The sequence below is a fragment of the Papilio machaon genome, chromosome 6 (assembly GCF_912999745.1).
Source record: "Papilio machaon chromosome 6, ilPapMach1.1, whole genome shotgun sequence".
Classification (NCBI taxonomy): Eukaryota; Metazoa; Arthropoda; class Insecta; order Lepidoptera; family Papilionidae; genus Papilio; species Papilio machaon.
The window spans coordinates 2,832,102-2,859,458 of record NC_059991.1 but is presented as its reverse complement, the minus strand read 5'-3'; the positions used below and the strand labels follow the sequence as shown (position 1 = coordinate 2,859,458).

Here is a 27,357-nt window from a genome sequence, read left to right as displayed (position 1 = left end):
TTGTGAATAAAATATTAAATCTTGTCTTTATTTGCCCAATTACAATTAATGGCGATTTAAAACTTGTATGTATGTATTTATATGTTCAATAATACATTATTTTCAGACTATATATAGCTGACGAAATATATAAATATTTATAATTTAGATAATAAGTTTTTCATTTCACAAATAATATTAAAATTAGACGCGTATGAGTTAAAAAGATAGCTTAATGTATTCACGTAAATAAAAAAAAATCACTAAGCTATTCTATTTGGGACTTTTATTGTAATGTGCATAGATAGTGTGGGAATTATCATTGAGATTTTTAAATAATTTTACAAAGAACATAAATCCCAGCGCAAAAAAACTCCGTCTGTAGTCTGTCTGTGTGACTCAGCGCAATGCTTTTAAATAAACAAAATTAATCTTTATTATAATCAGCAATGTATTATATTATTTTAATTAATTCAAGTTTTTATATTATTAAACGAAGGAATTAACCTAACTTATCAAAAATATTAGAATGGAAATATTGATCTTAGAGCATGTACTATCAGGGAATCTGGCGGTACATAACCTTAAAAGCGACATTCGTATGAACGCTTTGAAACGACGACGCGCAAACAATAACCAATAGGAGAGGCTTTGAAATGTGTCTGTAAGAAAAAAAGCGGTGATTAGTATACGACTAGTTAGCTTTTTAACATTATGTCGTCGTTTTCGCAACGCACAACTATAAGCAAGGCAATTTTTCCGTAAGTGGAACACCGTGAAGGGCCCTGACTTTACATAATTTTTGCATTGGTGTATATTGGGTCATTTGGAGTAGGAAAAGAGATTGTATGTGTAGTTATATGATTGTACTATGTCACGATCGTGTAAAATGCAAATCCATAATCTGTGGCAACATGATTGTGTAATATTGTAGTATTACTATTAACTAACTCTTTAGACCTAAAGTCTAGTTATTTCACTTCCTACTGTTTCTTGTACTTCGTTTGCATTCAGTATTATTTAATTATAAAGTTTGTTTGCAAACTAGCTGTTGTCCGCGACCCCGTCCGCCCGGAATAAAAAATACTCTTAATATGCCTATATGTTCTTCCAGACTATGTTCTACATCTGTGCCAAATTTCATGAAGATCTGTTGAGCGGTTCCGGAGATCTGTACCTTCTAACAAACATCCATCAATCCATCGCATTTATAATGTTAGTGAGATTACACATTCGCGAAGTAATTTAGACATTACTATGACTATTATAATTCAAATTATCTGTACTAATAATTCGTAATTAAAGATTTTTTTTATTAAAAATTGTTTTTTGCACTTCTCTATGTTAAATTTTACGTTCACTCGTTCACGCATTTTCCTTTAAAAAGGTACAAAATTTTATAAACATATTTTGTATTTTTTTTAATAATCAATGTACCCAATAAAATTGAATACACTGGGCACAATAAACGCCTATTCAGTTTAATATGTGGAAGAGTGTACGTCAAGGCATGTATTAGTTTCTCACGGGTGGAACATGGCGGGGCTCGTGCACGGTGAGTGACACGGCCGGCCGCGCCGCGGGGGACCTCACTCACATTTTTATCATTCCCGCCTTAGGATCTTACCTGCTTGTCTATGGCTACGTAAGAAAGCTGTGCAGGGCATAGAGTATAGTGTGCACTTGAGCAAAATACCAACTGTCAAATGTCAACCTGCTATTTGACTAATGTTTTAGATACAAGTGATAGTGAAGCGAAAGACCACAGTATCGAGTCATATCGTTGATTTCTGAGACTAAAATCTTTTATTATCTTTTAAACGGGGATTTTGGTCTCAGAAATTCACGGTTAGTCACAGTAATATTACTGAAATTAGTATAAATGATAGTCTTAACGTCGTAGCGAATGTCGTTTATGTCTTTTTTATGGAGCGTAGTGGTGTGCAATAAGTTCACCTGCCTATAGAAGTCACATATTGTAAGTTACAAATTTCCAGCAATAATATATTCTTTGTCATGTAAAAAAGAATTTATGACACACAATCCAAAAAAAAACAATAAGTCTCCATTTAAATAACTGTAGATCCATCTGGTTATAATTTAATTAAATAAATAGTCATAAAAATTTATAGACTAATGATACGTTTTTATAACAAAATTAAAATTAAAACAAATAATGTGTATAAAGCTGAGGTCGGTGTGGCTACATCGTGGCCGCGCAGCGCTCGCGTCTCTTTTATTGCATTTCCATAAACACGGACCCTTTTTTCATCCCACGGCTCGGGCACGAGGAAAAAATTCCACTTTTGTCAACGCCTTGATTGATATGGTAACCTTCCCTTGTTTTAGCAATAACCCGAAGGCGTCTCCTTTGTTTTTTTCTTACCCTCGCCTCGTACATTTTTATTTGCCACGTCGAACAGGTTTGACACATCACTAAATTTTGTAAGAAAAATTACAGTTCCCCGGATTTTTATACCGGTGGCCGGGTGCCGGGAGGTGTTATAAATTTTCAATTTTTTTCTAAACGTTCGAGTCAACCTTCATTGTAAAGAAGTGAACCTTTTTGTGCGTTTATTTTTATAGTTTCGAGTACCTGTTCCAGGCGCCAGTGGCAGCGACATTTACAGCCAGGATATTGGGACTGTATTAATGTCCATAATAATAACAAGGAAACGAGCCTTGTGGGAGATCATAAATTGTCTCGTGGGTCGCTTTTTATTATCGTGTCAAAATATGGGCTGACATTTTTTAATGGGCGTATCTTATCTTATTGATTAGTTTTATTACAACGTTTACGAGGCGGGTGATAATTTAAAGAGAGGTAGCTACTTTTAATTGTACTGTTGTTTAACTAATCGTTAACATTACAACTTACATTTAAACAATTATGAAAGATGAGATTTTTTAAACGTATACTTTCTAAATATGGTTCAGATAGTGTTCATAATGAATTATAAATTTAAAACGATTTACTGCATATTCGATTACAACTTATTTATTTTTAATCTATTATATTATAATCCGTTAAATTTTTAAAATGCAAGTGGCCATTGCGCTACAAGCGAGAAGTCGATTTCACGCGATCGAGCGCGGCGAATTGATTGCCCGCCTGTCGTACGTGTTCGAACAGAGCTACAATAACTACGCACCCTACGATATAATTACCGCACTGACACTATGTGCTTAAATTGCATTAAGATGTAACCTATAAAATCTATCCACTTATTCATAATGGTTTTTCGAAACGCAATTATATTTTGGAATGTTAATTCATTATTATTTTAGGGTGACGTTATTATATATATTATAATAACTTAATTTTTAAGATTGTAAGCTGTATCCCTGTAACAACTGCTAATTTAAAATGTCTTTTAAGATAAAGTCCTGAAAAAAATTGCTTAATTCAAGTACATGAACAAAAAATGTCTTACATTGACACAAAATTTTATACATTTACGGCCAATGTAAGCATATCTTTAAACGCATATTTAAAGCCGTAAGCACATTCGAACTCTTGCAGAGTTCAACAATCATGAAGGTAACAAAATGAAACATTCTTGTGTTACACACTAATCGCCTCGTTGTTATTTATCGGGAGCGGTTGCGACCGCGGCAGCTGATTTAGAGCCGCAAATTGCACAGCTCCAACTCAAGCGGAGCCTCTCTCACATTTTATTTATAATCAGCACTCAATTTCACTGTGAGAATGTTTATACAAAACCTGGGCAGACGAAACACGATTCGATTTAATGATTCCTTATTGCATAAGCCTCTTCAATAAATTAACGGCAATTTCTTACTTCGCGTTTCTGCGCACGGCGTTGCTTGTTACGTTGCTGCAAAAACTGTAATAGTTCCAACCATTTAACACAATTGTTTTATAGTTAAACATAAATTCTCCAATTAGTAATTGTTGATCCTTAGGTAATTTGATGTGAAAGCAACAGAGAATTTCTTTGCTTGTTCTCTTTAATATTCCATTGTCTGACAGAAAGAATTGCTACTTAACGAATACTTTTTGCTTTTTCCTAATAAAAACAAGTTATTGATTTTGTGTTTTCCACAATCGTAAAATAATAATATCGATATGGTTAACTTTGGCATAATCATTACGGGAAAACAAATCAGTTTTTAGAGTAGATGTTGGGCATGATGCAGGGTCCGTTGCAACATAATGTCAATTAAATATTTTAAGCGTGAGTTTGAACGACAAGAGAGACAAGCAGACTACCGTATTACGTTTTAATCTGGACTTAAGCTTCCCTTCGACTGACAGTCGATGTAAGTGCCCGCAGCCCACCGCCCGCCGCCGCGGACCGGCAACAGCCGAAAGTCGATCTAATAAATAATTCGATGCGTCTATCGACTTCCCGCCAATTAACATAGCAGGAAGCGTGAGCTGTCATTATGCCGTCAGAGACCAACTGTTTGCCACTGTTCGAAATCACGGTTCACGAAGCAATTAGAACCGCACTTTATAAATACAAATAAATAAAGGCGATGTGAAGTGGCAGCCGGCAATTTGGCGGTGCGCAGCGCGGTCAAATTATCGGGTTGTCTGTATGTTTATGGTTTATGTGACTAATGATGCGCCTATTGCGTAGTCACAGGGATATAAGTAAGATTAACACATCTATCTAAATGAGGCCATAAGTCTAGAGTGGAAAAACTTGGTTTGGATGTATGTATTTTTTACGACTAAGTAAGGCAACTTATAGCCTTGATAGATCCCATTCATAGCTTGACTAGTTAGTAGTACAAAATGTAGTATTTAAAAAAGGAAACAAACTTTTATATTGGCTTAGTCTTGTTTTTGAATTCCCGTTTTAAATTTTTAAAACTTCTAGGTACAACTACGATTAAATCTTTACACAGTACAACTTTACAAGTACAATCTTTACACAGTACAACTACGATTAAATCTTTACACAGTAGCGACATTGTTTGATAGCGTTGCCACCGAGACCGGTGGTTTTAATCCTGAATTCCAAGGTATTATCGTGTTGTGTATCTATTTAACGGGACTCGCTAAACGTTGGTTCAGTGCGGCGTCTATTTTGTCAACGTGTGGTGTTATCGGCCCACGCGCGGCGCTCTACAAGTCCCCGGTCGCTACCAATGTGTCGTCACTTCCGCGTCTTCATCGCCCTTTAAAGAGTTTAAATGTCCAATTGGTTATTAATCTAATTCGAAATTTACTTATAAGATTGTATATTAAACTAATTAATACGTTCTTATTAAGTAAACATTTTTTAGTTTTCCTTTTCCAACAAAAAAACCTAAACACCGAACTTCAATCTTGGTAGTATCATTCTGTAGAAGTTCATATAAGGACAACTTTATAAGAACAATTTTGATTAAATTAAATGACAAGAAATCTTTTAGAGATAAAAATGTCTATAAAATACTTTAAATACAATAACTTATCTGTGGGAATATAAAGTCGGTTGCACACAGTACATTTATATGTATCGTTCGATCGGAAGAGTGGTCTCGTAATTGACACGCAGCGTTATTATTCGCGATGTATCTCTGATCCCGGATAGGATCGATCTTAACACTGATATCACGATGCGTTTTACACACATTTCAACACTTACTTTTAGATTAAAATTTAGATAGAACATTTATCTGTTTAAAAAAAAGCAACAGTGAAATTAACCTTAAATGATTTTTATAAATGCTTACGTACAATTTGTTATCGTAATTAATTTTGTAAGTAATTAAATTTAGTAGTTAATTTAGTATTGATAATCCTTTAATTTTTACGAATTCACAGCAAGAAACTTGACATCTAAAAATTATAAAAATTGAAGATCTTGCAGTCGTAAAAAAATCAATATATAAATTACAGCCTCCAACTTTGCCTAATAGGAAAATAAACTACATGTTTGTAGTGATCACATTGTTAGAGCGTGTTAAAGACCGGTCGGCGCCGGTAACGAGACCACCGTATACAATAGACCTTTTAGCGTCGTGTGGACGCACGTCAATCCCCAGGCGGACTTGCACGACGCAATGCCTCCAGTGTGCACCCGCCCTTGTTATACTTACACGTCACATGATTATTAAAAAAATTGTTGCTCATTTTTAAAGTAAAAAATTATTATTAAATAGATGTTTTAAATTTAAAATATTTTTCTTTCTAGGGTATAAAAACGATTCTCATTTAAATATCAAGTCTTTTTATTACTAGAATACATAAATATCAAATAGTTTTCATGTCTAAAAATAATAAAATAATAGTATTAACGATTAATGTCTATTTATCACAAGTAAATGTTATAACAGAAGAGACTCTGCAAAACGTTTATAAAATTAATCGTATACGCGAGTCCGACAACTATGATGATAACAAAAAACTCGACTCGGCTCGATTCGTATGAAAATAAAAGATATCCCGGCAAGTGACGTGCGTCCGGCGTCACTTAGCAGCGCTGGAATGATGTGACAGCCCTTGCCGAACCGAATTCCCTTTTTATATTTAAAATCAAAAATAGAACAAAAAGATTTCACTTTCTGAATCTGTTCCATTGTGTTCACGTTTAGGAAAAATTTAAATGACCGAACGCCGTCCGCTTTTTTGAGGTCCAGCGTCTCGGTTTCGGCGTTTAAATACATACAGTTTCGCGGTTTAGCGCCATGTTTTTTCCATTTTCTGTGCATTTGTTTGCGCTGGTTGTGTCGCGATGCGGTAGATTTTACACGATGAACTCGCCGTGGGGGGGGCCGCGAATAAGTTGTAAGTGTTAACGTTCCCACAATCACATTCTTGATCTTCGATCGAAACTCTCGAAATCACAACATCGAGACGATTAACTCGATTTTATTTAATTATAATCTGTGGCGTTTCTGGTATTTGAAAAACGAACCGATTCAGTCGTATCGGCTACCGTATTTACCACAGATTATGCGAGGACATCAAAATGTTTCATTAATCATACGGTTTTTTGTTTGTCGGCATCTCGGCGTAGGGCGCATCCATTGCAGATATTTAGAGTGGCAATATGAATGTATTTATTCAGGGTCCGGGGCGGCCTCGGTCTAACAATGCTACGCTTGTCGCTGCCGCTGCCGCGCTGCCTCAGGGTTATCGCAGCGGCTTTGCAACGATATACACTTATTGTTGTTGCCTAGGCGGCAATAAACCTGTCTGAGGACATGTTGAAGGCTTATTCCCATCATATATTACAGTTCGTCAAGGTTCCCCGTTCGAACATTATTCAACGATTCAGATCGATGGTTAAATTAGATGATTCCTTGTTAGTGACACTGATTTAATACACTTTTACACTAAAAATCACAGTAATTGATAAACAGCATAATTATGCCTTTAAATTTTTTGCACATATTTATGGATTTTATTTCTTCCCTTATTTTTGATTAAGTAAAACTTAAGAGCTGACACACCGCTCTATTATTAACGGTATGTTGACAGCCCTATACTTCCCGAACATGAATCAGGGCTGACACCACGGCCCGGTGGTCCGCACGTCACAAAACGCGCGTGCGCGCTCTGTTCAACCCTTTGTATTTACATAAGCGCATTCACCTCTATATAAGTAATGCCAAGTATATCCCAAGCTGAAAACATGAAATTTGACCTCTCTTTTGGACGAAACCTTCAAGATTTTTATTATAGAAAATAGTATCAAAATTATTTTCTTTTTACCAGAATGGTCCGACTTGACAATATTTTATGTTCCTGCAGGTTTGGAAAATAAATACCGCTAGTGTAAATTACATTAAACATTCAAGCTATACGAACAATTGCCTTAAATATTCTGTAAGAAATGATGAGAAGTCTCAATAGTGTTACAATAGCGATCCAATTCTAATTTCATCAAGTGTTGTTGTACATTTGCTGGCATAATTCATAACTCTAGAGTAATTTATTGTACTATCTTGGCGTAAAGTAAGAACTATAGGTACAGGCATTAAAGCGTTTGAGAACAATAGTTAGTCCTTCGCGAGTGACTCCACGCGGTAAGGGGCCGTACTCGTCTCGCAGTCGCTCCGCGGCGCAGCGTTAGCCATTGTGTTTCCCGTGCTTACCATTGTCCGCGCTCCCTATAAATTGGGCCGCGTCGTTCTACACCGGTGACAGGTATATTTGAGTGGTCGATTTCGGTCGATAATTAATCCGTATTGTTAACTGTATGGGCCACCCTTGTTCGGGTGCAGCGTCTTGGCATGCTGTCTTGTTGGTCCCTTATTTAATTCGCCGCGTCGAATGTTCGCTGTGGAATTTTATGGCCGCCAGCTAATGTTAGATGGCGTTTAATTTCAATTGTCCTTTTGCTTGACATTTTCAAAGAAAGCTTTTTTGTTTTTGTTTTTCAGTATTTAAATGTACTATAATATGATTGGAATTAACTAAGTGTATTTCTTTACTGTATTCAAAATATTTTTTAACATTTAAGTTAGGATAAACAAAGTTACTTGTATATGTAAATTATTCGATCATCTATAGGGCTAGCACTTTTCGGTGATTACCACCAAAAAAATATAATAATTTGTTTCACAAAGCTTACTCAGCTGTTTACCAACAACATTATAACTCGGTGATTTTTTTTTCGGTATACGTTATTTTGTTTTTGTTTGAACGTGAGGCCAACATTGAATTTAATTTCACGCTCACTTAAAGTTAGCGAAGCTCACCGGTTAGAATAACTGTTGTAAATAAGCACTGTTTTTGCTCTCATGCATTTTACTTACCTTCCATTTGTATGGAACTTTGTTATCAGTGGAATGTTATCAATGAAATGTCTCCTCAAATCCAAGAACACTTAAAAGCTATTTCTGGATGGATAAAAACTGAATTACTTACGATTAAATTTAAAAGTCTATAGTTATTACCTTTTTGCAAATATTTTATGTGACATATAACGATATGCTTAACCTTTCTTTATTCATGTTAGAGTTTAAAGAAAAAGTGGGTTTCCACTGGACAAACAATCTAGCGAACAAATATTGGCATCCCTCTTATTCTCCTTGAAATAACTATGTTAACAATGTGTTTTTATACATGTGTTTCGACAGTGGAATCCCACTGTAATAAGGATATGGCAAAGTATCTCAGTGTAGTATCCAAATAAAACAATCGCGTTAAATATATTGTCCCATTTATTGAAAATACTGGTGCTAGAGTAGCCGTTATAAAGCTTCTAAGAATTTACTATGCAAGCTATAAAATAGCCCACGTTAGCCAATGTTCTCTGCACCTGCTTTTTTGTACAAACTCAGCATATAAATTATCCAATTGGTTTGATTGTCTTATTGCTTTTAAATTAATAATTTATCATTAAATTATATATGTTGCCGTATTTACGACAACTGCCACATTCGATATGCGGTTACTTTGCCTAATCTAATAATGTAGTAATAATGCATTCGTTTTTATTATTCATAAATAAACAACAATTAAGGCAAACAGCTTGTAATTATTTCAGTTAACTACGAATACCGAATAATTCTAACTCTACTCAGGGTCGATAAAACAGTTGTCAATGATTTGAACCGTCAAGTTATATATTTTTTTTATAAAGAAAGTCAGTGGCGAGTCAGTCATTAGTTCGGAGGGCTACGGAGGCCCGTCGTGTACATTAAAAGAACACCGGTCAGTATTACGTCGGAACGAATGAAGAGCTGTCAGGCAGTGACGCGTGCGCTGACTACTGTCGGATGCTCGTCCTCCCTCCGCCGTGCCCCTTTGCGTCCACCGCCCCGTGCCTCTGTGCCCTCAGGCCTGCGGACCCACGATGTGAAGAAATACTTGACCCAAGGGGTTAAAGTAAAGTTAAAAAGTTAACGTATTCAATGAGTAACTTTATGAAATACATTTTGCTTTTTTGTGACAATTCGTGTAGGGATGTGCTTTGGGATAAATTTACCTTTTTTGTGTATGTAATTTTTTTTCTACCAAAAAAAGAAGAAAGTTGTTCGATAATAATAGGGTCAAAGTGAATCTTTTTTATTACTGGATACTATAGAAGATTTAATTATGCAAATATTTACTCTTATTTACTAATAAATATAACCCAAAGTTCAGTTGCTGAGGGATGTCATCGCAGCCTCCTACGTACATACTTGGACGTTGCTCGTTAAAAAATGATCCAATTAAGAACACCGCAAAGCTTCAATAAGTTACCGAGTTAAAAATCTCGCTCACACCCATTGTAATAATGCATTCGCTCTCAATATTAAATTTTAACAAGGTATTAATTAAAAAAAACTAAAGCGAAAGAAAATATCTTTTAAATTTTCTCAGGGCTTGCACGGCCCCCTCGGGTTGTTTTATTTTTAATTCATTTTATTCGGCGCTGGCGGAGCGGTTCGCTACGCCCACCGGTGATTTAAAATTTTGATTTATCGAAGCGGACGCGGCGCGGCGCGGGAGAGCGCCTAGCGCGTGCGCCCGCCTCACCTCGCCTCGCCTGCTGTAATTATAAATATGACGCGCTGCTAAACTGTGCGAACTGACCCCTCACCTTATCGCCAGGGCTGTCTAACTAAGTCTGACAACAAAACTATTACTTGATATTTTTTGCAACCATTCAGGTGAAACTCATATAAAGTTTTTATTTACTTTTGGTTTCACATTAAATCAGTCAAAAGACAAGTTTACAATAAAAAATTGAATGTGCAAGTTTATAATCTTAGTGACAACCCTAGGCAAAGTTGGTTGCAGTCCGGTGCAACGCGTTATGTCCGCCTCACTGCGATTGAGGGTACGAATAACTCTCGGCGAATCGCGTTATTTTAATATTGCCGTTAAAAATTATACATTCAACTAAATTAACTGTAAAAAAATGCATACTTGCTTATGTGACTACTTAGTGTGATTTGGGTAACAATTAAAAATGTACGAGTGACTCATGAGACAGCCTTACGTAATATTTCTAATTTATCGTCTACTAAAACAGTTTAAGAAGCCATAGAAATTAGACAAAATGACTTTGGAGCGTTGGCAATAGTATTCACCCAACTTCATAATTTATATGCAGGTTTGAAGACAAAAGTAAAGAATTGGCAAAGATGTTAATTAATTATTTATAGATATTTCATGTTATTAAATTATACAACACCTCAAGGGTACTAAAATTTATAATTATTGGGCATAGGCCTGTTTAAAATTAACTTCGCAAGTAATTTTTAAAAGGCGCGTAAGAAGGACAGCTGCGTATTCGTATTTACGACTTCCCTCTTCGCAGCTTTGGCTCAAACCGAGGCTTTACTCGGCAGTGGTACATGCACCTGTTTTATTTGATTAATTGCATCGCCCAATCAAACTGTCAAATAACTGTGTTAATAAACAGTAACATGGTGTCAAGTTAACCGCAATATTTAGTGAAATTTCTTCGTTAAATTTTTTATTATAAGTAAATTCATATTTGCTTTTTTACGAATATACGTTTATACAAAGTAAGTGGCACCCGTCATATTGTCAGTTAAGATTCACAATTCACTAAGAGTTAATTAAACTTCATTATAAGCGACCGTTAATATTTACAGGTGTAGTATTTATGTAATAAAACAAGTGATAAATAATCAGTCAAGGCTTAAGAACTGTGCAAATACGAATCGGAAATCAAGAAAAATCTTTACCAACTATGAGAATTTAGATAATAATATAGAACCCAAAAGCATTCTTAACTCATTCTATTTCACAACAACATTTTATGCATAAGTATTAACCCTTCAAACTTTGTTAAAATTAAGATAAGGTCTATCAACTGCATTAGCCACCTTAGTTCCGACTTAGATTCTACAGACTTATGTTAATGCAAACAATGATATGGCAGATGAAATAAGGATAACATTTTTGTACAAACTTTGACAGTGGTCCAAAAGTGTGAATAAACACAATTCGGTAAGATAATAACAATGGAAACAGAGTCGCCGGCCCCCCAACAACGATCTGCCTGTGTTACGAGATCGCCTTGTATCCAATTTGAAAACGCCCGCGCTGTCCTTCCCCATTCAATGCAAATTCACACGTTATAAGAAACGAAGCCACGCAGAATTACCAACGTTTAGTCGCCTCCGGAACATAATTTTAAGTAACTCGCCACTTTGCAATTTCACCGTACTCTCGCGTTATTTATTGCAGACTGTTTTTTTACTATTAAAATTTAACTTTAAGTCGGAAACGAGTAGTATACTGTTTAAATTTCAATTTCTTCTCATGTACAATATAGCAAATTTCATCAGCTTTCTTTTAAACTTGGTGTCTATTAGTAACGTATATATTTCTTTACTAATTTATCGGTTATTTAAGGCTCCCTTTAAACGTAAACATGTTGTAATCTACTGATTTATAAGTTGTTTACTTCGTTGTCTCGCGATAGCAGCTGGTTTTTTTTTAACTGAACACCTTGTAAAAACTATTATTGCATAAAAATAATACGGTATACGAAAAAGTTGTTTGTTTCAGAAATTTTACTGACATTCTAGAAGCTGCAAAAACTAGGGCAATTAAAGTTTTAACATTTTTAACACATGCACTCAAACAGTATCATTTCAGTTGGCGTTCGATTATGAAGTGGTACGCAATTTGCAATTAAATTGTTAACTTTTATCGCTAATTGGAACTTTGTATTCTTCCCTCTGCCAATTTAATGTTAAGTTAGTCTTAATTGGCAACGGCCGTCAACTTTTTGCCAATACAGTGACTATGATGCACTACCTCGCATGGTCGCCGCCATCCGTCTTGCACCGACCCATGTACTGGCCCCGATAGCCTGGCTATTATTATATTTTTTGTTATTGATATCAGAATTGTTTAATATGTTCATTATTACGATATACCTATGGTTATTTTGATTTTTAATAATTCATTTATTTTATTTTAAATGGTTGATTTAAAAAATGTTTCGTTCGTGATTGTGAAATGAGAAACTTAATATGTGGAAATTCCGCGTGCAATGTCACCGCGACAAGCGACAAGCTTTTATTTACATTGTACGGTGGCGCCATCCATCAACGTCCAAGAGAACTAATTGCAGGGAATTCTCATACATTTTATATTAAACATAGAATTAATAAACAATAAATATTCTAGAAATCACAGCTAATTCTATTATGTACTAAAAAGACGTATAATAGATTTTTAATTAGGCAATTTGTTTTCTAAAGTTTGCAAACAAAAGTTTAGTTATTTGACGTAGATATCCGTATCCAAAAGAACAGACAATTGCTATCATATTTGGATTTACACCCACTTACGTATACTTTTACTTATCGTACAACTTTACAAAATTTAAATTCGGTCAACACTTGATATTAGTGACTAGATAAAGTGACAACTGACAGAGATTAATATCTCCATAAGACGGGTAAAGACGCAAGAGGTTATATAATTTGTGTAAGATTTTCCGTATTATTTTCGTGCAGCAGCGTGACGTTGGCGTGGCGGCAGCGTGACGATTACGATTAGGAATCCCGTCGATCGGCGATAAGGCGGACGATTTGACGTGTCAATCGGAGCGAGTATCGCCTGCCATCGTACAGACGAACGTATTGTTATGTTCGAATGTAATACAAAGCTACAAACAAATCGAGCGTTTGAGTCACCGAACTTTTGTAACTTTTTTTTTCATTACTTAAAAAGACATTTATTTTAAAATATTATAAGCAAAATATGCCTTTTTGTAGAAAGTTTATGTTAATGTGATTTTTTTTATATCAAATGGTGGCAAACGAGCAAACGGCCACCTGAATTCGCCTAAATAGCGAGGCGACCGTTGCCCATAGACATCTCATCATAGAAATATGTATGTAAACATGAATCAATGTTAGTCTGTTTAGTTGTCGTCGATGTAGAGTTGCGAAAGTTTCCAAATTACCAACATAACAAAGAAATTAAAAATACTACCACTAAGGCGTTTAAATTGTAAAGGTTACAATTATTAAAAAAAAAACAAGTTAAGTAAAGCAAGTTAACATTCTTACACTAAAATAAATCTAAAGTTAATTTTAAGTTTTAAAAATAAATTTAATTCTTCCGCAGTAAAATGCTTACCGTTAGTCAATTTTATAACTCAATTAAATTATAAATTATTGAACTAAATAATATCTTATCATTTTAAACACTAGTTTTGATGAAGTATCTTTATAATAAAGATATCAAATTAAATGGAAATTGTCAGCCCTGGCTTAGTTGCAATTTAAAATATACTCACGCAACAACATTAGTCAATTAAATTGGCGTCGATGCATTACACGTGGTTAGTATCGAGATAGCATTATTTACAAGGTCTAGGGCCGCACGACGCAAAGGTCACATCGCCAGTTAATACCTTTAGTAGTCAAATGTTGGCTTACAACGTGATTCAGTGTAAGGAGTGGCCGCAAGCTCTCGTAAATGTCATTTACTAGTTTTGTCACGTTCCGTTCAAATCATTTCGGTTCTGTTTTGATAAAATACGAATTCACCTTTTGATTGTGTAATGAATAGAAGGTTTAAGTAACAAAATATAAAATGTTAATGTTGTTTTAAATTTAAAAAAAAAAGATAAATATAGCTTGCTATATTTGTGTTCGTAAAGTTTTTCGATTCTTCTCTATTCAAAAATTACTTAGTTTAAAAATTACATAGTCTAACTCAATTATCGATCTTGGTACAATCGTTCTTATGTAAGCATTTTTAGTTAATTTTCTTTAAATTTAATAAAACTAAAGATTAAAAAATGAATATCAAAAAATCAAAAACACGATATTATTTAGAGGACAAAGTTCTTATTTTTGAAGTCTGTTAAAAGTAATAAAAATAACACTTTGGTCGATTTTAAGGATCGATTCATATTGAAAATAGCAGTAAATCTAGGAAAAATTACTCTTACGTACGTTTAAGAAAATTAAAGAAGTTTTTTTTAATTCATTAATTTATAGTCAACATACCTGGCTTTTATAATATGTTAATATGTTAATTGTCAATGGTATTTGAAATGCAATAACTTTAGTACATTAGAGGTAAACGCACGGTCTCTCGTGATATGCCCTTAAATACATCGTTAGTGAATTCCCCAACATGGCTTCCCCGGCTACGGCCAATAGTAAGGCAGAATATAAGACAGCTTTGTATCTTCGTGTGGGAAAGCTATGAGTTGAAAGATATTATTACTTTAATTGTATGTGTTATGTTGAAATGATACGTCTTAATGAAATTGTATGTACAAGATTTTCACTCTATTGTCTTTGTCCCCTTATAATGTCTATGAACAAAGCTTTCTTACTGATTTAAAGTCAATATTTTATCTTTTAGTTAGTTTACTAGTTGCTATAATAATCTGATAGCTAACATGTAGTGTTAAAATAGCGTCTTATAAAATTACAAAAGCAACTTCAGTTTGGAGAGCCACCCCTCTAGTAACGTCAAAGTTTTGTCGACCCTCGGTCTATTATAAGAGGCCTGTATATACCGTCTATGCCTACAACAGACACTATACAACCGCTACATCGCCGTAGATACAGTTCGTGCCACGGTGGTGTGAGTGAACACGATGAAAATCTTTATTTTCACGCTATATCTCTCCTTATCTAATCGCCCCGGTCAGATAAAGACAGAGCGCCGGAAAAACTGGCGCGGGGCGGGGGGTAAAGGCTACATCGATTCCGCGCTTTCACTGCTAGGGGCCGTGTAAACCTTTGAAAGCGGTACTCTAGCCGGCCGATTGTCATCTCTAATGCCATAGGACAAGAAGGAAATTTCCGTGCACAGAGATCACTGGTAAATGGATTGCCTCCCTCTTGGGGGTTCTCATAGTGGGATCTAGATGGCGTAGATATGCTGATATGCGGGACTGTGTGCGTGAATGCACTACACTTGTGTGCGAGGGTGAATAGGTGTATTTTCCGACTACGAAGTTATACTGGTATGCAGCATAAAGGGACGCTTCCTATGGGTTAAAATTTGCTTGTGTTTGCAAATATATGAGGGGTTGTAGGTAACCATCCCTTTTTGTAATATAATTTTATGTTTGAGTGTAGATAGGTGGATAGATTAGGGAAGACGGAGGCTGTGATTTGATTTGATTAGGAGGTGTTTGCGTTAGGGTCGGGCGAGATAAGGCTGATTGGATCAGAGGAGCAGGGTCGCTGCCGGGAGGGTCTGCTCTTTATGGAAATATGTTTTTAATGCGGCCGGATCATTGAATTAGTCGACTTCGTGTCTCTTGAAGTGAGATTAATCCTTGAAAGTTAGCTTACAATTCCAAACAGGGTGCGTGTTTAATGAACACATCAAATCAATTAAAAGTAAACAATTATAATTACAAATATTGTTTACATGTTTCAACAAATATTGTACAGCGGTATAAATACCTATTGTAAATGAGTCTTAGGAAAAAAGCAAAGATCTTCTATGTGCGTAGTTGTATTACACCATTTATCCTTCTTTTAAGTCACCTTAACATTTGCGTATTTGATTGTGTCCTATTTGTTGTATTGTCAAACGTGTATATCCATTATTAACGGATTTACAGAACTTTGGAAGCGAATTACAGAAGAAAGGCCGTAAGCTGTCCACTTCTACGGGCAGCGGTATTATGTCCCATTATAATCGCTAAACTTCGTCCAATCTCACAACAAAGGAGTCGTTTTTGTTCCTGTCAAAACACAAAAGGCGGCCCTTGATGTCACAGCGCCTGCTCTTTTGAGTTTACACTACACTGCAAATTAAAGTACTACGATAACAATATGTACTGGATTTTGTCTAGTTGTTTGTTTATTTCGGCCTTTTTATCTGAGTCGGCATCTTCTCTGGCATTGGCTATGAGAGCTGCGTCGGTATCGGCAGCGGAATGTCGTTGACAGTGAAATGGGTATCACAATTAATAAAACTCTCCGATGTTCGGGGACATGCGTTCGCGTGCTTCACATTCTTGCTTTTTTAATGCTTCAAAAAATCTGTAACACTCGAGGAGTACCAAATGCATTGTCCTAGGAAAATGGTTGCTTACACAAAAAAAAAAAAATTAACGACAAATAATGGAGTAGGTACCAACGGACCAACATACCAATGACGTACAGTATTATTATTGAGTGATATTTGACGGCTAAAAGCCGCTTCTTAATATTTGTGACATTTGTCAAAATGTGATTTTATAGGTATTTGGGTAAATCTCGAGATATCTTGCAAAGTAAAGCTTTCACGAAAACCTTAGCATCATGTAACGAGCGACCCGAATAAAAAATAATTTCGCTCGTAAAATTTACGACTTTTTCCAGCCATTTCAGTGTTTGAAGAGCGAAAGTAATTCGGTCATAAAATTACGAGTAAACAGTCGTTTTTTCATGGAAATAAAAGCGCCCCCACTGACGGTTGACTTCTGTAATCGGCTTAGCTCGGACCCCTCGCCCAGTCTGCTGGTCTCCCTCGGGACCCGCGTGTGATGCAGCGCCCGTAAAAGCTTGATGAGAAAATCTTATCTACAGATTATAAATTGGTTTGGCGTAATTGACTCATAAAATTCGGACATCGGTTTGGATTACTCGTGGATTAATTTTTACCATATTCCACGTATCATTTAGTCTTTTCTGTTTTGTTGATTTGTGTTGGTAAACAACTAAAATCATGATAATTTATACATGTACAATAAAACAGATTTTTCTTTGACAACATTACATTAATTTAATGCCAAGTTTCTCTCTTGACAGTGAGAAGAAAAAGGTCTGTCCATCGGTTGTGCCTGGCTAATATAGCGTGCTCTAATCTCTTTCTGGCACAAAGGAGCTGCCATGACGCGGCAAAATTGACGCAAACCATTTAATATTTAGGTATTCCAATATGCAGGTGTACAGTTCAGCACATTATATTTAGGGCGTATTTATCTTTATTTTACTCCTCAAAAATGTCATATTATCTTTATACACGTATCATTTGCTTAGCTTAACGTTATTTAGGTTCACATTTGAACAAACTCTGTGAAGAACACAACCTAGATGAATACATTTATATTAGTTTCTACTACGCCAAGTAACTGATAACTAAGACGTAAATTTGATAGTGATCATACAAAATATCTTTTGAAGTCCTAAATATACAAATTCTGTGCATAACAGTATATTGCCGGCGACCGCCAAGTCACTTACGACATTACAGCTGACAATACGACGGTACAGTCACGACGATATCTGCCAGCGCTCCTTCTAGTTACCGAGAATCGGTCACAAGCAGTATCGAACACTTCGCCTAATGTTCAAAACTCCAATACTATTCTCTCGATAAATGACATGACAAATTAATGGATTTATTATGAGCGGGATTGCGCGCTCTGTTTCTTTTTTTCCCCGCGTCGGGTTAGGACGAATGCATTTTTAATTGAGTGAGGCACTTTTGTGGACTGTATAAAACGGCCACCGCATGCTTGGGATATTTTTTGTTTGATTGACGGGTAGTAATGGGCAGGTGCGTAAGAGGGGCCGACGATAGCTACTTCGCTTTTTCGCCCCGTTGCCCCGATGTTCGCTTTTTGTCTGTCGCATCGTTTTGCCGATTCAGTTTTGTTTTAACGTGATTGTTTTAACAAGTGAAGCACACCATGTGCTTGATACTTTGCTAATTGTGAAAGACAAAAAAAAAATGACGAAACTCGAGGCGTATGGAATTTTAAGGATGTCTGGATCCTATTGCAGGCTTTGTGTATTAAATAAATTAAATATATTTTTTGGAATTCATGTATCTATATAATATTGGTATAATTAATTAAAAATTATTATGTACCAATTTTGGACAATAGTCTTAAAAACGTATCAGTAGCGCCATCTAGGTCTGATTAAAGACATATTCATTACTTGTATAATTCTATATTTATATAAGTGTATTTGTTGAGATTTTATACTTTTTTTATTTACAACTAATGTTTTTTGAATAAAAACTAAAAGAAAAGAAAGACTTACAGAACTTTTGTGAAACTGTCTAACTCGCGCAACCGCATTTTTTGTTATCCGTGCCCAGTAGTAATCCAAAAAGATTTAGATAAATTTTAGAGACTTGGAATACTTACTTTCTTGCTTTAAAAAGAGTGTCTTATTATAAGTACACACATCTACATTTCCTCTGGTATCGACGTAATGAGCTGCTCGTTTGTAACCTCAACAAAATATATGTATGTACCTATCCGAAGTAAAAATTAAGTATACATGTCTTAAAGGCTGTGTAGCACTTTCAATTGTTTTTCTTATAACATAATTTCATTGACAGTCACTGCAGAGCGCGGCGCGACGAGCCGGCACCTCGTGTGCCAACTGCAAGACTACCACGACGACATTGTGGCGACGCAACCAGAACGGGGAGCCCGTCTGCAACGCTTGCGGACTCTACTACAAACTACATAATGTGAGTCAATATACTTCTATACTAGATTATTTAATAAGGAACAGTGACGTTACCTATCACAGGAAAGAGAGCAGTCTAGGATATACCCGACTAAAAGATTCTATAGCTATCTTGTCAGATAATACAATCAAAGATTAATAATTAGTAGATTAGTTGGATACATTTATGAATAGTTATGAATACTGGAATTTATTGTTGCAGTTTTATCTCATTTTGCTATTAAATATTTATTTATAAACTCCGTTCTTTTATGAACTCACCTTCCCTCAAGAGACCAACTCCCCCGTGATGAATCGGCAGATCGTTGGTGACAGATAGCGAGCGACTGCCGCGCCCCCTGACGCCGGTTAATGTGTCATAACACCCGGCGTCCCCAGTCAGTTATTGACCATTTAGCGACAACTTCACATTATTTTAGCAATACTAACGATGAAAATAAATGCCACAAAAGTGCAGTTGAATTTTTAAAATGTTTTTGAACCAACGTCATTCAAATTTGTGTCTTTAAAATTAAAATTCATGTACTTAGTACTTTAAACACTAAATTGTTTGCATACAATTAAAATGACTACTAAAATTAAGTGCATTTCTCACGGCACTCGCAACCCCGATATGTGAAAAAACGAAATCACCCTTGTGCAATCTTGGCGAGCGATACATTCGCAAAACAACAATAGTACTGGATCTTACAATGACAAACATATTAACAGACCCTTCGATGGTTTCAACATTTTTTTCCCTTTGAAATGTATACTTTATTGCCGTTCAAAATATTCTGGCAACAATGTTGTTGATCTAATTATTCGGAAGCGGCTACAATGGTGCGGAGGGTGTGCCCGCTACTTTAAGAGTTGACGGTATAATAGCAGACGCACAATACGGGAATGCAGCGGTAGCCTTCACCAAACATGTACGTACCCGCCTCTCATACATATTTATATATTTGAACGTATTGAGTTACACAAATGCCGTCAGCCGCTCGTTTTTAAGATAAGGGAAAGACACTGTTTAAGACATATTATATACTGATTGGACTCTTAGATTCTTGAAAGTTATATTACAAAAGAAAAAGCATTTGTTAGATTAATAAGAATGTTCTAAAAACTATAACAAAGCAACTAGTAGTTGTACATAAATAGTTACTTGTTGAGATTCAATTCGCGTAATAATTGTGAACATAGTTTCGTCATTTTTATCTAATTTGAATAAAATTATAAAGTAAAAATAGTCGCAGATTTAATTAATATATTCCATGCAAATCTTTGTATGAAATTGTAGACGTTAAAAGAATAAAAGTAAATGCACATAATGAAAATCTCATTTTAGAGAACCATAAATATTTTATATAGCTTACTTGGCATATAGCCCAAGTTGCTTCATGTCACAAGGAGTTCTAACTTTTGTAAACAAACACTGTTATAATTCGGCGGGATTCAAAGCGGATACATCGTGATCGATTTCACGCAAAAAACGCAATTCATACAATAACGCACGAGCCTATTGTGATTCACCGACGTCAACCTTATTATACGCGACCCAAACATCTTGATATTTCAATGTTTAAAAATAATTCTTAGAGTAATATATTAGGTTATAAAGTAATATCAAGAATTATATTTTTAAGTTGCATTTGTTATTGCGATAATTAAATATTTATGATTATTGTAAATTTTATAGTATAATTAAATTATGTTTTAACGATACGGTCATAAAAGTTAAAATTATGTTACGTATATGTTATGTTGCATACATTTTTAAGTCCTAAAATATTCAGTGAAGCATGAATTGCTTGTTGATACTTTTGTTTAAAAATAAACTCTAAAAGTATCAAAATGTGTGCGTCGTTGTGTAGAGAAAAAAAGCTCAAGTGTGTTTACTCACAATATACCTCTTAAAGGTATACTATTGTTTGTCCATGCACGCTTAAATTGCCCTCATAGAGTATACAACTCGAGCCGACAAGGATCTTGTTCTTTTGGTCCTTGTAGCCAAAGCTTTTGTATTATTGTTTTTAATAAAAATATTTTATTGGTACATTGTGATAGTTTGTTTGTCTTTGATTGATATGGGAACGTTTACGACTCGATTGGTATGCGAACGGATTTAATAAAACAATTTAAAACATTGTGAAAACTAAATATTGTTTATTTATACATTTAAGTAGGTACTTGATATTTTTTCTTTTTTTCTTTGAGGTTCTGGGAACTGTTTTGTTTTATTGTAATAAGAATATGTAATTGATCAAGCACCTTTTATCCAGGTGAATACGATCAAGTCATAAAAAAATTATTATTGGTTATTAATTCATCAATTTTATCTAATCCACTTTAAAATGCTTAAAATAACCTAAAATAAAACATAACAAAAAAAATACGAGAAACAATTTTCCAAAAAAATATTTTAAAATTTAGCACGATGAAAATCAGTTCAAATAGTTTTTAAGTCTATTTATACAAATAAAAAATTTGATAAATATTTAATGATTGCTGAATTTAAGTCACAAGGTCGTTTTAAAATCTTGACGCACAATAAACATGATAATAAGCTAGTATATTTAATAAAATGACAGAATATAAAAATAATAAATAAATAATAATTTATTAAGGATGCTATTTTTACTACATTTACGATTTTATTGATTAAATCAGATTAAGATAATTTTTCATAGCCATATTTTGACACAAACTTTATTCAACAAAAACCTTGAACAACATTAATTGATATTCAAATCATCGGTGAAGCTTAAGTTTCATAATGATAACTTGATTTTTATTTTTAAAATATTACTTTGATCTAGTGCTAACACTGAACTAATTCCAAAGAATTTAGTGGCCATAGACACGTCGTTTATAGGCAAAACGAAAATGTACCACGTGATGCTTCATAGTATAAACTGCAAACGTAATTTTATAATAGAGGATTTTTTAATTGCGAATAATCGATAAATGTGTTATATTCTAAATTTAAACTTACATATTTTTCTTCTTTTTTTTAATTAAATATTTTCTCACAATGATCAATGACTTATGCGTATAAGTTGTTACGTTTAAAGTCGCCGCTTTAACTTAAAATCGAGTTCAGTTTGTGTTGTGTACAAATGGCGCTAGTTGTCCTAAATCATAGAAAGGTCTCGTTCGAATGATAAAGCAATTCTTCAACAATTAATAATCGCCCCGAGCGGAGCCGAGCCCAATTGCTATTGAATACTATCGAAAATAAATTATTTATTTGGCCATTTACAATAGCCGGGTAATAGGATTACCTTAGGTGCGTGGGTTCGATTCCAGGGCCGTACCTGGCGACCGCAGTTCCCCAACAAAAGCCCGGCTTGATGTGGCTTTTTATAAATTTGTTTATTTAATTTATCACGCTCGTTTATTTGGTACTTCCTTCGCGTTACCGCGATTAAGTTTTTGTGGTTTGTATTCGATTATGTTTTTTTTCCGGTACGATCATTCATCATTCATCGATGAGTCGGTTATAACTTTTTGCGACTATTTTCAAATATAAATTCTAAACAATTTTTTTCTATACAACTGTATCTAAGTGGTCATATAGCAAAATGTTCTTTTCAAATTTTAAAACCTACCTTTAAGAAACAAATAAACCTTTGTTAGCTTAACAAGTATAACCTACATAATTATTATTACTTATTGACATTTAATTGTGTTTCAAGTTGATATTTCATGTAACAGCATTAAGAGAAGTGTATAATCACCTTTTAATCATTCGAAGTCTTCTTTAAAATACAGTAGGCGTGAGAATTAGTTCAAGCAAAGAGGTAACGCAATCATTTTTTAATAATTTGAATACCTGTCAACAATCAAATACTCTTGACCGGAAGCTCAACCAAAAATATATGAATTACTTAATACAAAATACTACTTATGAACTAGTTACGTTATTGACTTTAGTTCTTGATAAATTAAACCCTATAAGTTGTGTAATAAAACTCTACATGACTTAGTCGTGTTTATACAACGTTTCGAAACTAGTCCACGATGTTAAGTGCCTTCCATACAAAAGTATTGGATTACCGGCTGCATTGAGCGTTAGAAAGAGAGCGGCCATAATAACAGTTCAAATGATACATTTAGAATACAATGGAGCGATCAATTCAATTTTTGAATTGAGAATGCTCTCCTAGTCTTGTTTTTTTATTTCGTCTAAAGTGCTGTTTTGTTCAGCCAACATCCGATGGATTCTGACAGTCACTGTTTTTTCTCCCGTTTTTCTTTCGCATCAGTTTATAATGTTCTGTTATTATTAAAAACTTGTAGTTAACTATTTAAACTAAAAACTTTGCAAGAAAGGTGACAACTATCACCGAAAAGGAATCCATCAATATATTAGGAGCCCTTTTCTATTTCTAGCAAGTTGTAACAAACGAGACTTTATCTCAAAGATATGTTAAACAGTCATTATCGATGTTAATTGCTAATATTTCCGGTTAGTTACGAATGAATAAAGTTATTTCGGTAAAATTTAATTTTTTTGTCGATACAAAGGATCTAAAAAGCACGTTTAATTTACTCATTACACGGAGTGCCGTGTAAAGGCACTGGCTGTTAGCCAAACTGCCGGCACGTTTGGCCGAATGTTATAATGACATCAATTTGAATATTCAACATTGAACAACGATACAATTTACATAAGTTCGACCGTTGAATTTTGTGCCAATGTAAAATGTCCCCTACCTTACTAATTATTGCCCGTTATTATTATTTCCGGATCGAATTTTTAAACAAGCCTCCGAACGCTTGCTTTTAATTATAATTTAAAAGTTATGCAATTCGTTTACGTAATGTTTATTTACAATAATAAAATACGTTAGTCCGAATGTTTCAGTTAGTCTAAATCGTTATAAATAAAATAAAACTGGGCGTCCGTGCAGTAGGCCGGAAAGATTTTATCTGTTGGCAATACAGAAAAAATGGCGCCCACCGGAAGTGTCCGAGCGCGCCGCGCGGCGCGTTACCATTTTTTTTCTTTTTTGTTTTAAATGGCTTTTTCCCGGCAGCGTTCGACCGGAAATGCGTTTGCGTAGAACTGCTCGCCATCGACGAACAGTGATACGTCCCATAAATTTTGTAAACAATTTTGGCACTTGATAAAAAGCATTAAAGTTTTATATCCTGTGAACGGTGGGAATAAAAACGTTTCGGTAGGTCCGAAGACATGGTGTGCGCAGCGCTAAATAGGATGTTTTTATTCATGAGGCCCTCTTGTGTTTTGTGAACGATTCCGGGCTGATTTATTGTATTCGTAATAAATTATGAGAAAGCTTGATACCTTATAAATTGTATTCTGGGGAACATTAACGTTACTTCTTTGTAGATTTTTATATTAACTTGTAATGGTGGGAAATCTTTTCCATAATTTGGCTCATGCTATCCTTATAAGATTTTCAGACTAAAATACATTTTTGGTTTTTTGAATGTGTTTTTCTTAACAGCTGAAATATGTAGACCATGTTAAAAATATTATACTCATAAAGGAAATGAACATAAGACAATATTTTTATAGTTTTACATTCTAAAATCAAATACCTTTGTTACCGAATTTTGAATAGAAAAATTAACATGCTCTGTGCTATAGAAAGTCTATTTTCATTTTGCATTCGCAATTTAAAAAAAGAACAAAATGGCAGCTGCACGTGAGTCGAGCGATCGTATGGGGCGATAACAGTGTCCTTCTACAAAACAATTACGGCGCTACGAGTAAGTCGGTCGCGGCGCAAACTAAGCGAGATTTTCGCAACGGCCATTGTCGAGAGCTTTTGTCACTGCCGTTGGCTATTTGTAAGTATCGATATCTATATTTTCAATATTCGTGTATCGAATCGAATACCTGTTCTAATCGATTACTCTTAATGTTTACGATTTTGTTAGAACTATAATAATACAGGTACGAATGGAAACATTACTTACAAATGACTTAATACCGAGACGATAAAAAGTCATTTAAATTGCATCTCGGGTTATTTATTAGACACTGCAAGTTATAGTAAATTTAATATAAATAAATAACCTTTGTATTTCTCAATAATTGAGAAACTACCATTAATTTCTGATATTTTTTTATTGCAATACGTACGAAAATATTTCTTAAATAATCGGTGATATAAAATCATATAGAATGGATATTACAATATAAGACATATAAATCTTAAATAAGATATATAAGACAAGATATAGTAATTGAATAATGATGAGTTGAAACGGGGATTTAAATCAGTGATCTGGCACGCGGCCATGCTATCATCGCCATCTACAGTGATCTACGAGTGTGCAAAAATAATCTCAGCAATTCCAAGAAGTTCATCATCAAACAACTTTTGACTTACCTCTATAATAGTTGGGGGATATTCAGATTGCAATTTTTATTACTTATGTGTCACTGTATGAGTTAAGTCCGAGTTTACTAACATCAAGCCTCTGTTAAAATTTTATCTATAAGGAAATCAAAAGTATTTTTTATACCTCTATTTCTAAAACTGCGACTCTAGGTAAATTCTTAAACGCAAAACTATTCTAACTGGAGAATGATCTATTAAATAGATCTAGATCTATAGATTTAAGTCTATCTTGATTTGCGTGAAGCTTCAATATTACAACTATCAATTCCTACGGTGATAAGATAACTGGATTTATTATTATTACAATATAATCTGTTTCCTTTATTTGGTCACTAAACAATTTGAAATTTGTCTAGTGTTCAAAGTTCAATCCAATGTCCAGTCGAAGTAAATGATTCTGTTAGTTGAACTGACATATCAGTAATGCCGCCTATCGGGGTTACAGGTAATTGCCTTTAAGTCCGCCGAGCATATTAGAATTGTTCGGTCGATTGCGTTCACGAGAGACTTTCGGCCGTTACCCCTCCGGTACATCTGTAAACATATCTTAGATAAGCATCTGACGTTTGACACAAAGCGCGGTTGCGGGAGATACTATCTGAGAACTATCCGAGACCTTCCCTCCCCTACCTCTCCACTTCCTCTCCCCCACTCGCACTCCAAACTTCCTCGGCACCGTCTAATTATATATTTATGACCGCCTATCACACCATCGATGCGCTCCACGGCAAAGCTGAACGTTTTCATGACTTCAAATTTAGAATGGGAGCAGTTTCGTTATCATCTAGGTGATCTCGTCGTCGGCTACGAAATCTCGGCGACATTTCGCCATTCTATTTCGTACACAAGGACTAGTATTTAATTCTTGAAATTTCTATTTAAACACAGGTTATTTAGGACGACGCCTGCAATGAGAAAGTACATTCCTATTGTCAACAATCGTTTGGTTATCTGATCGCACCACGTGTTGCTAAATTATTTTCGTCATAACTTGTAGCTGATTGAGCCATTTTACTTCACAATGAATGCTTTAAATTTCACGTAGTACAACCTTTGGTATATATTTAAATTTGCTATTGATAGCTTAAGTTATAGAATACAGTATTGTATTATCTGTGGTTATATTATAATTCTATTCGTGGCTAGAGTTTTGGTCACTTCAACAACTGACCGTTATCAAAAAAAATAATGGGGGTCCAAATTAATTCTTGGCATTTTGATAGTTTCAACTTTAATTCGAAATATAATTGATAAAATTCCGTTTTACACCGTTGCCACGAAAGGCATTGGGCACTATAAAAAAACTTTTATGACATCTCACTTATATAATGCCAGGCAAAGGTGTAATTTGATTGAAAGCACCAAAAAAGTCTTATAATCATATAATAAGTGGTGGAATAATTACTAGGGTTCTTAAGGCAGGTGTATTCGAGATACGAGCGCACGCGCCGACTGCTCGCCACTCGCCGTCGCTGCTAGCCACGATTACTTTAACGAACTTCGAAATATATTTTGAAATTCATTGTTTCTACAATATTATTGTTACTTTCTACATCGGACAGTTTGAATTTAAATGCGCTAATATATATGATGTTAGACACCGCCCTCTTTCAGCTGTCTTGTAATTTTAACTTGTAATAATTTTTTTGTAGCAAATTTATAACGATTCATAATTCAT

At 34.7% G+C, this 27,357-nt stretch overlaps 1 protein-coding gene across 4 annotated transcripts in view; it reads left to right on the top strand.

The window, feature by feature from the left end:
* Positions 1-27,357, top strand: part of LOC106716547 (GATA-binding factor C) — a 94,055-nt gene that overhangs the window by 54,973 nt on the left and 11,725 nt on the right. For all 4 annotated transcript variants that reach the window (XM_045678203.1, XM_014510073.2, XM_045678201.1 and 1 more), the window contains exon 5: positions 19,187-19,321. In XM_045678203.1, coding sequence (XP_045534159.1) covers positions 19,187-19,321 — 135 coding nt within the window. The remainder of the gene's footprint in view (positions 1-19,186; positions 19,322-27,357) is intronic.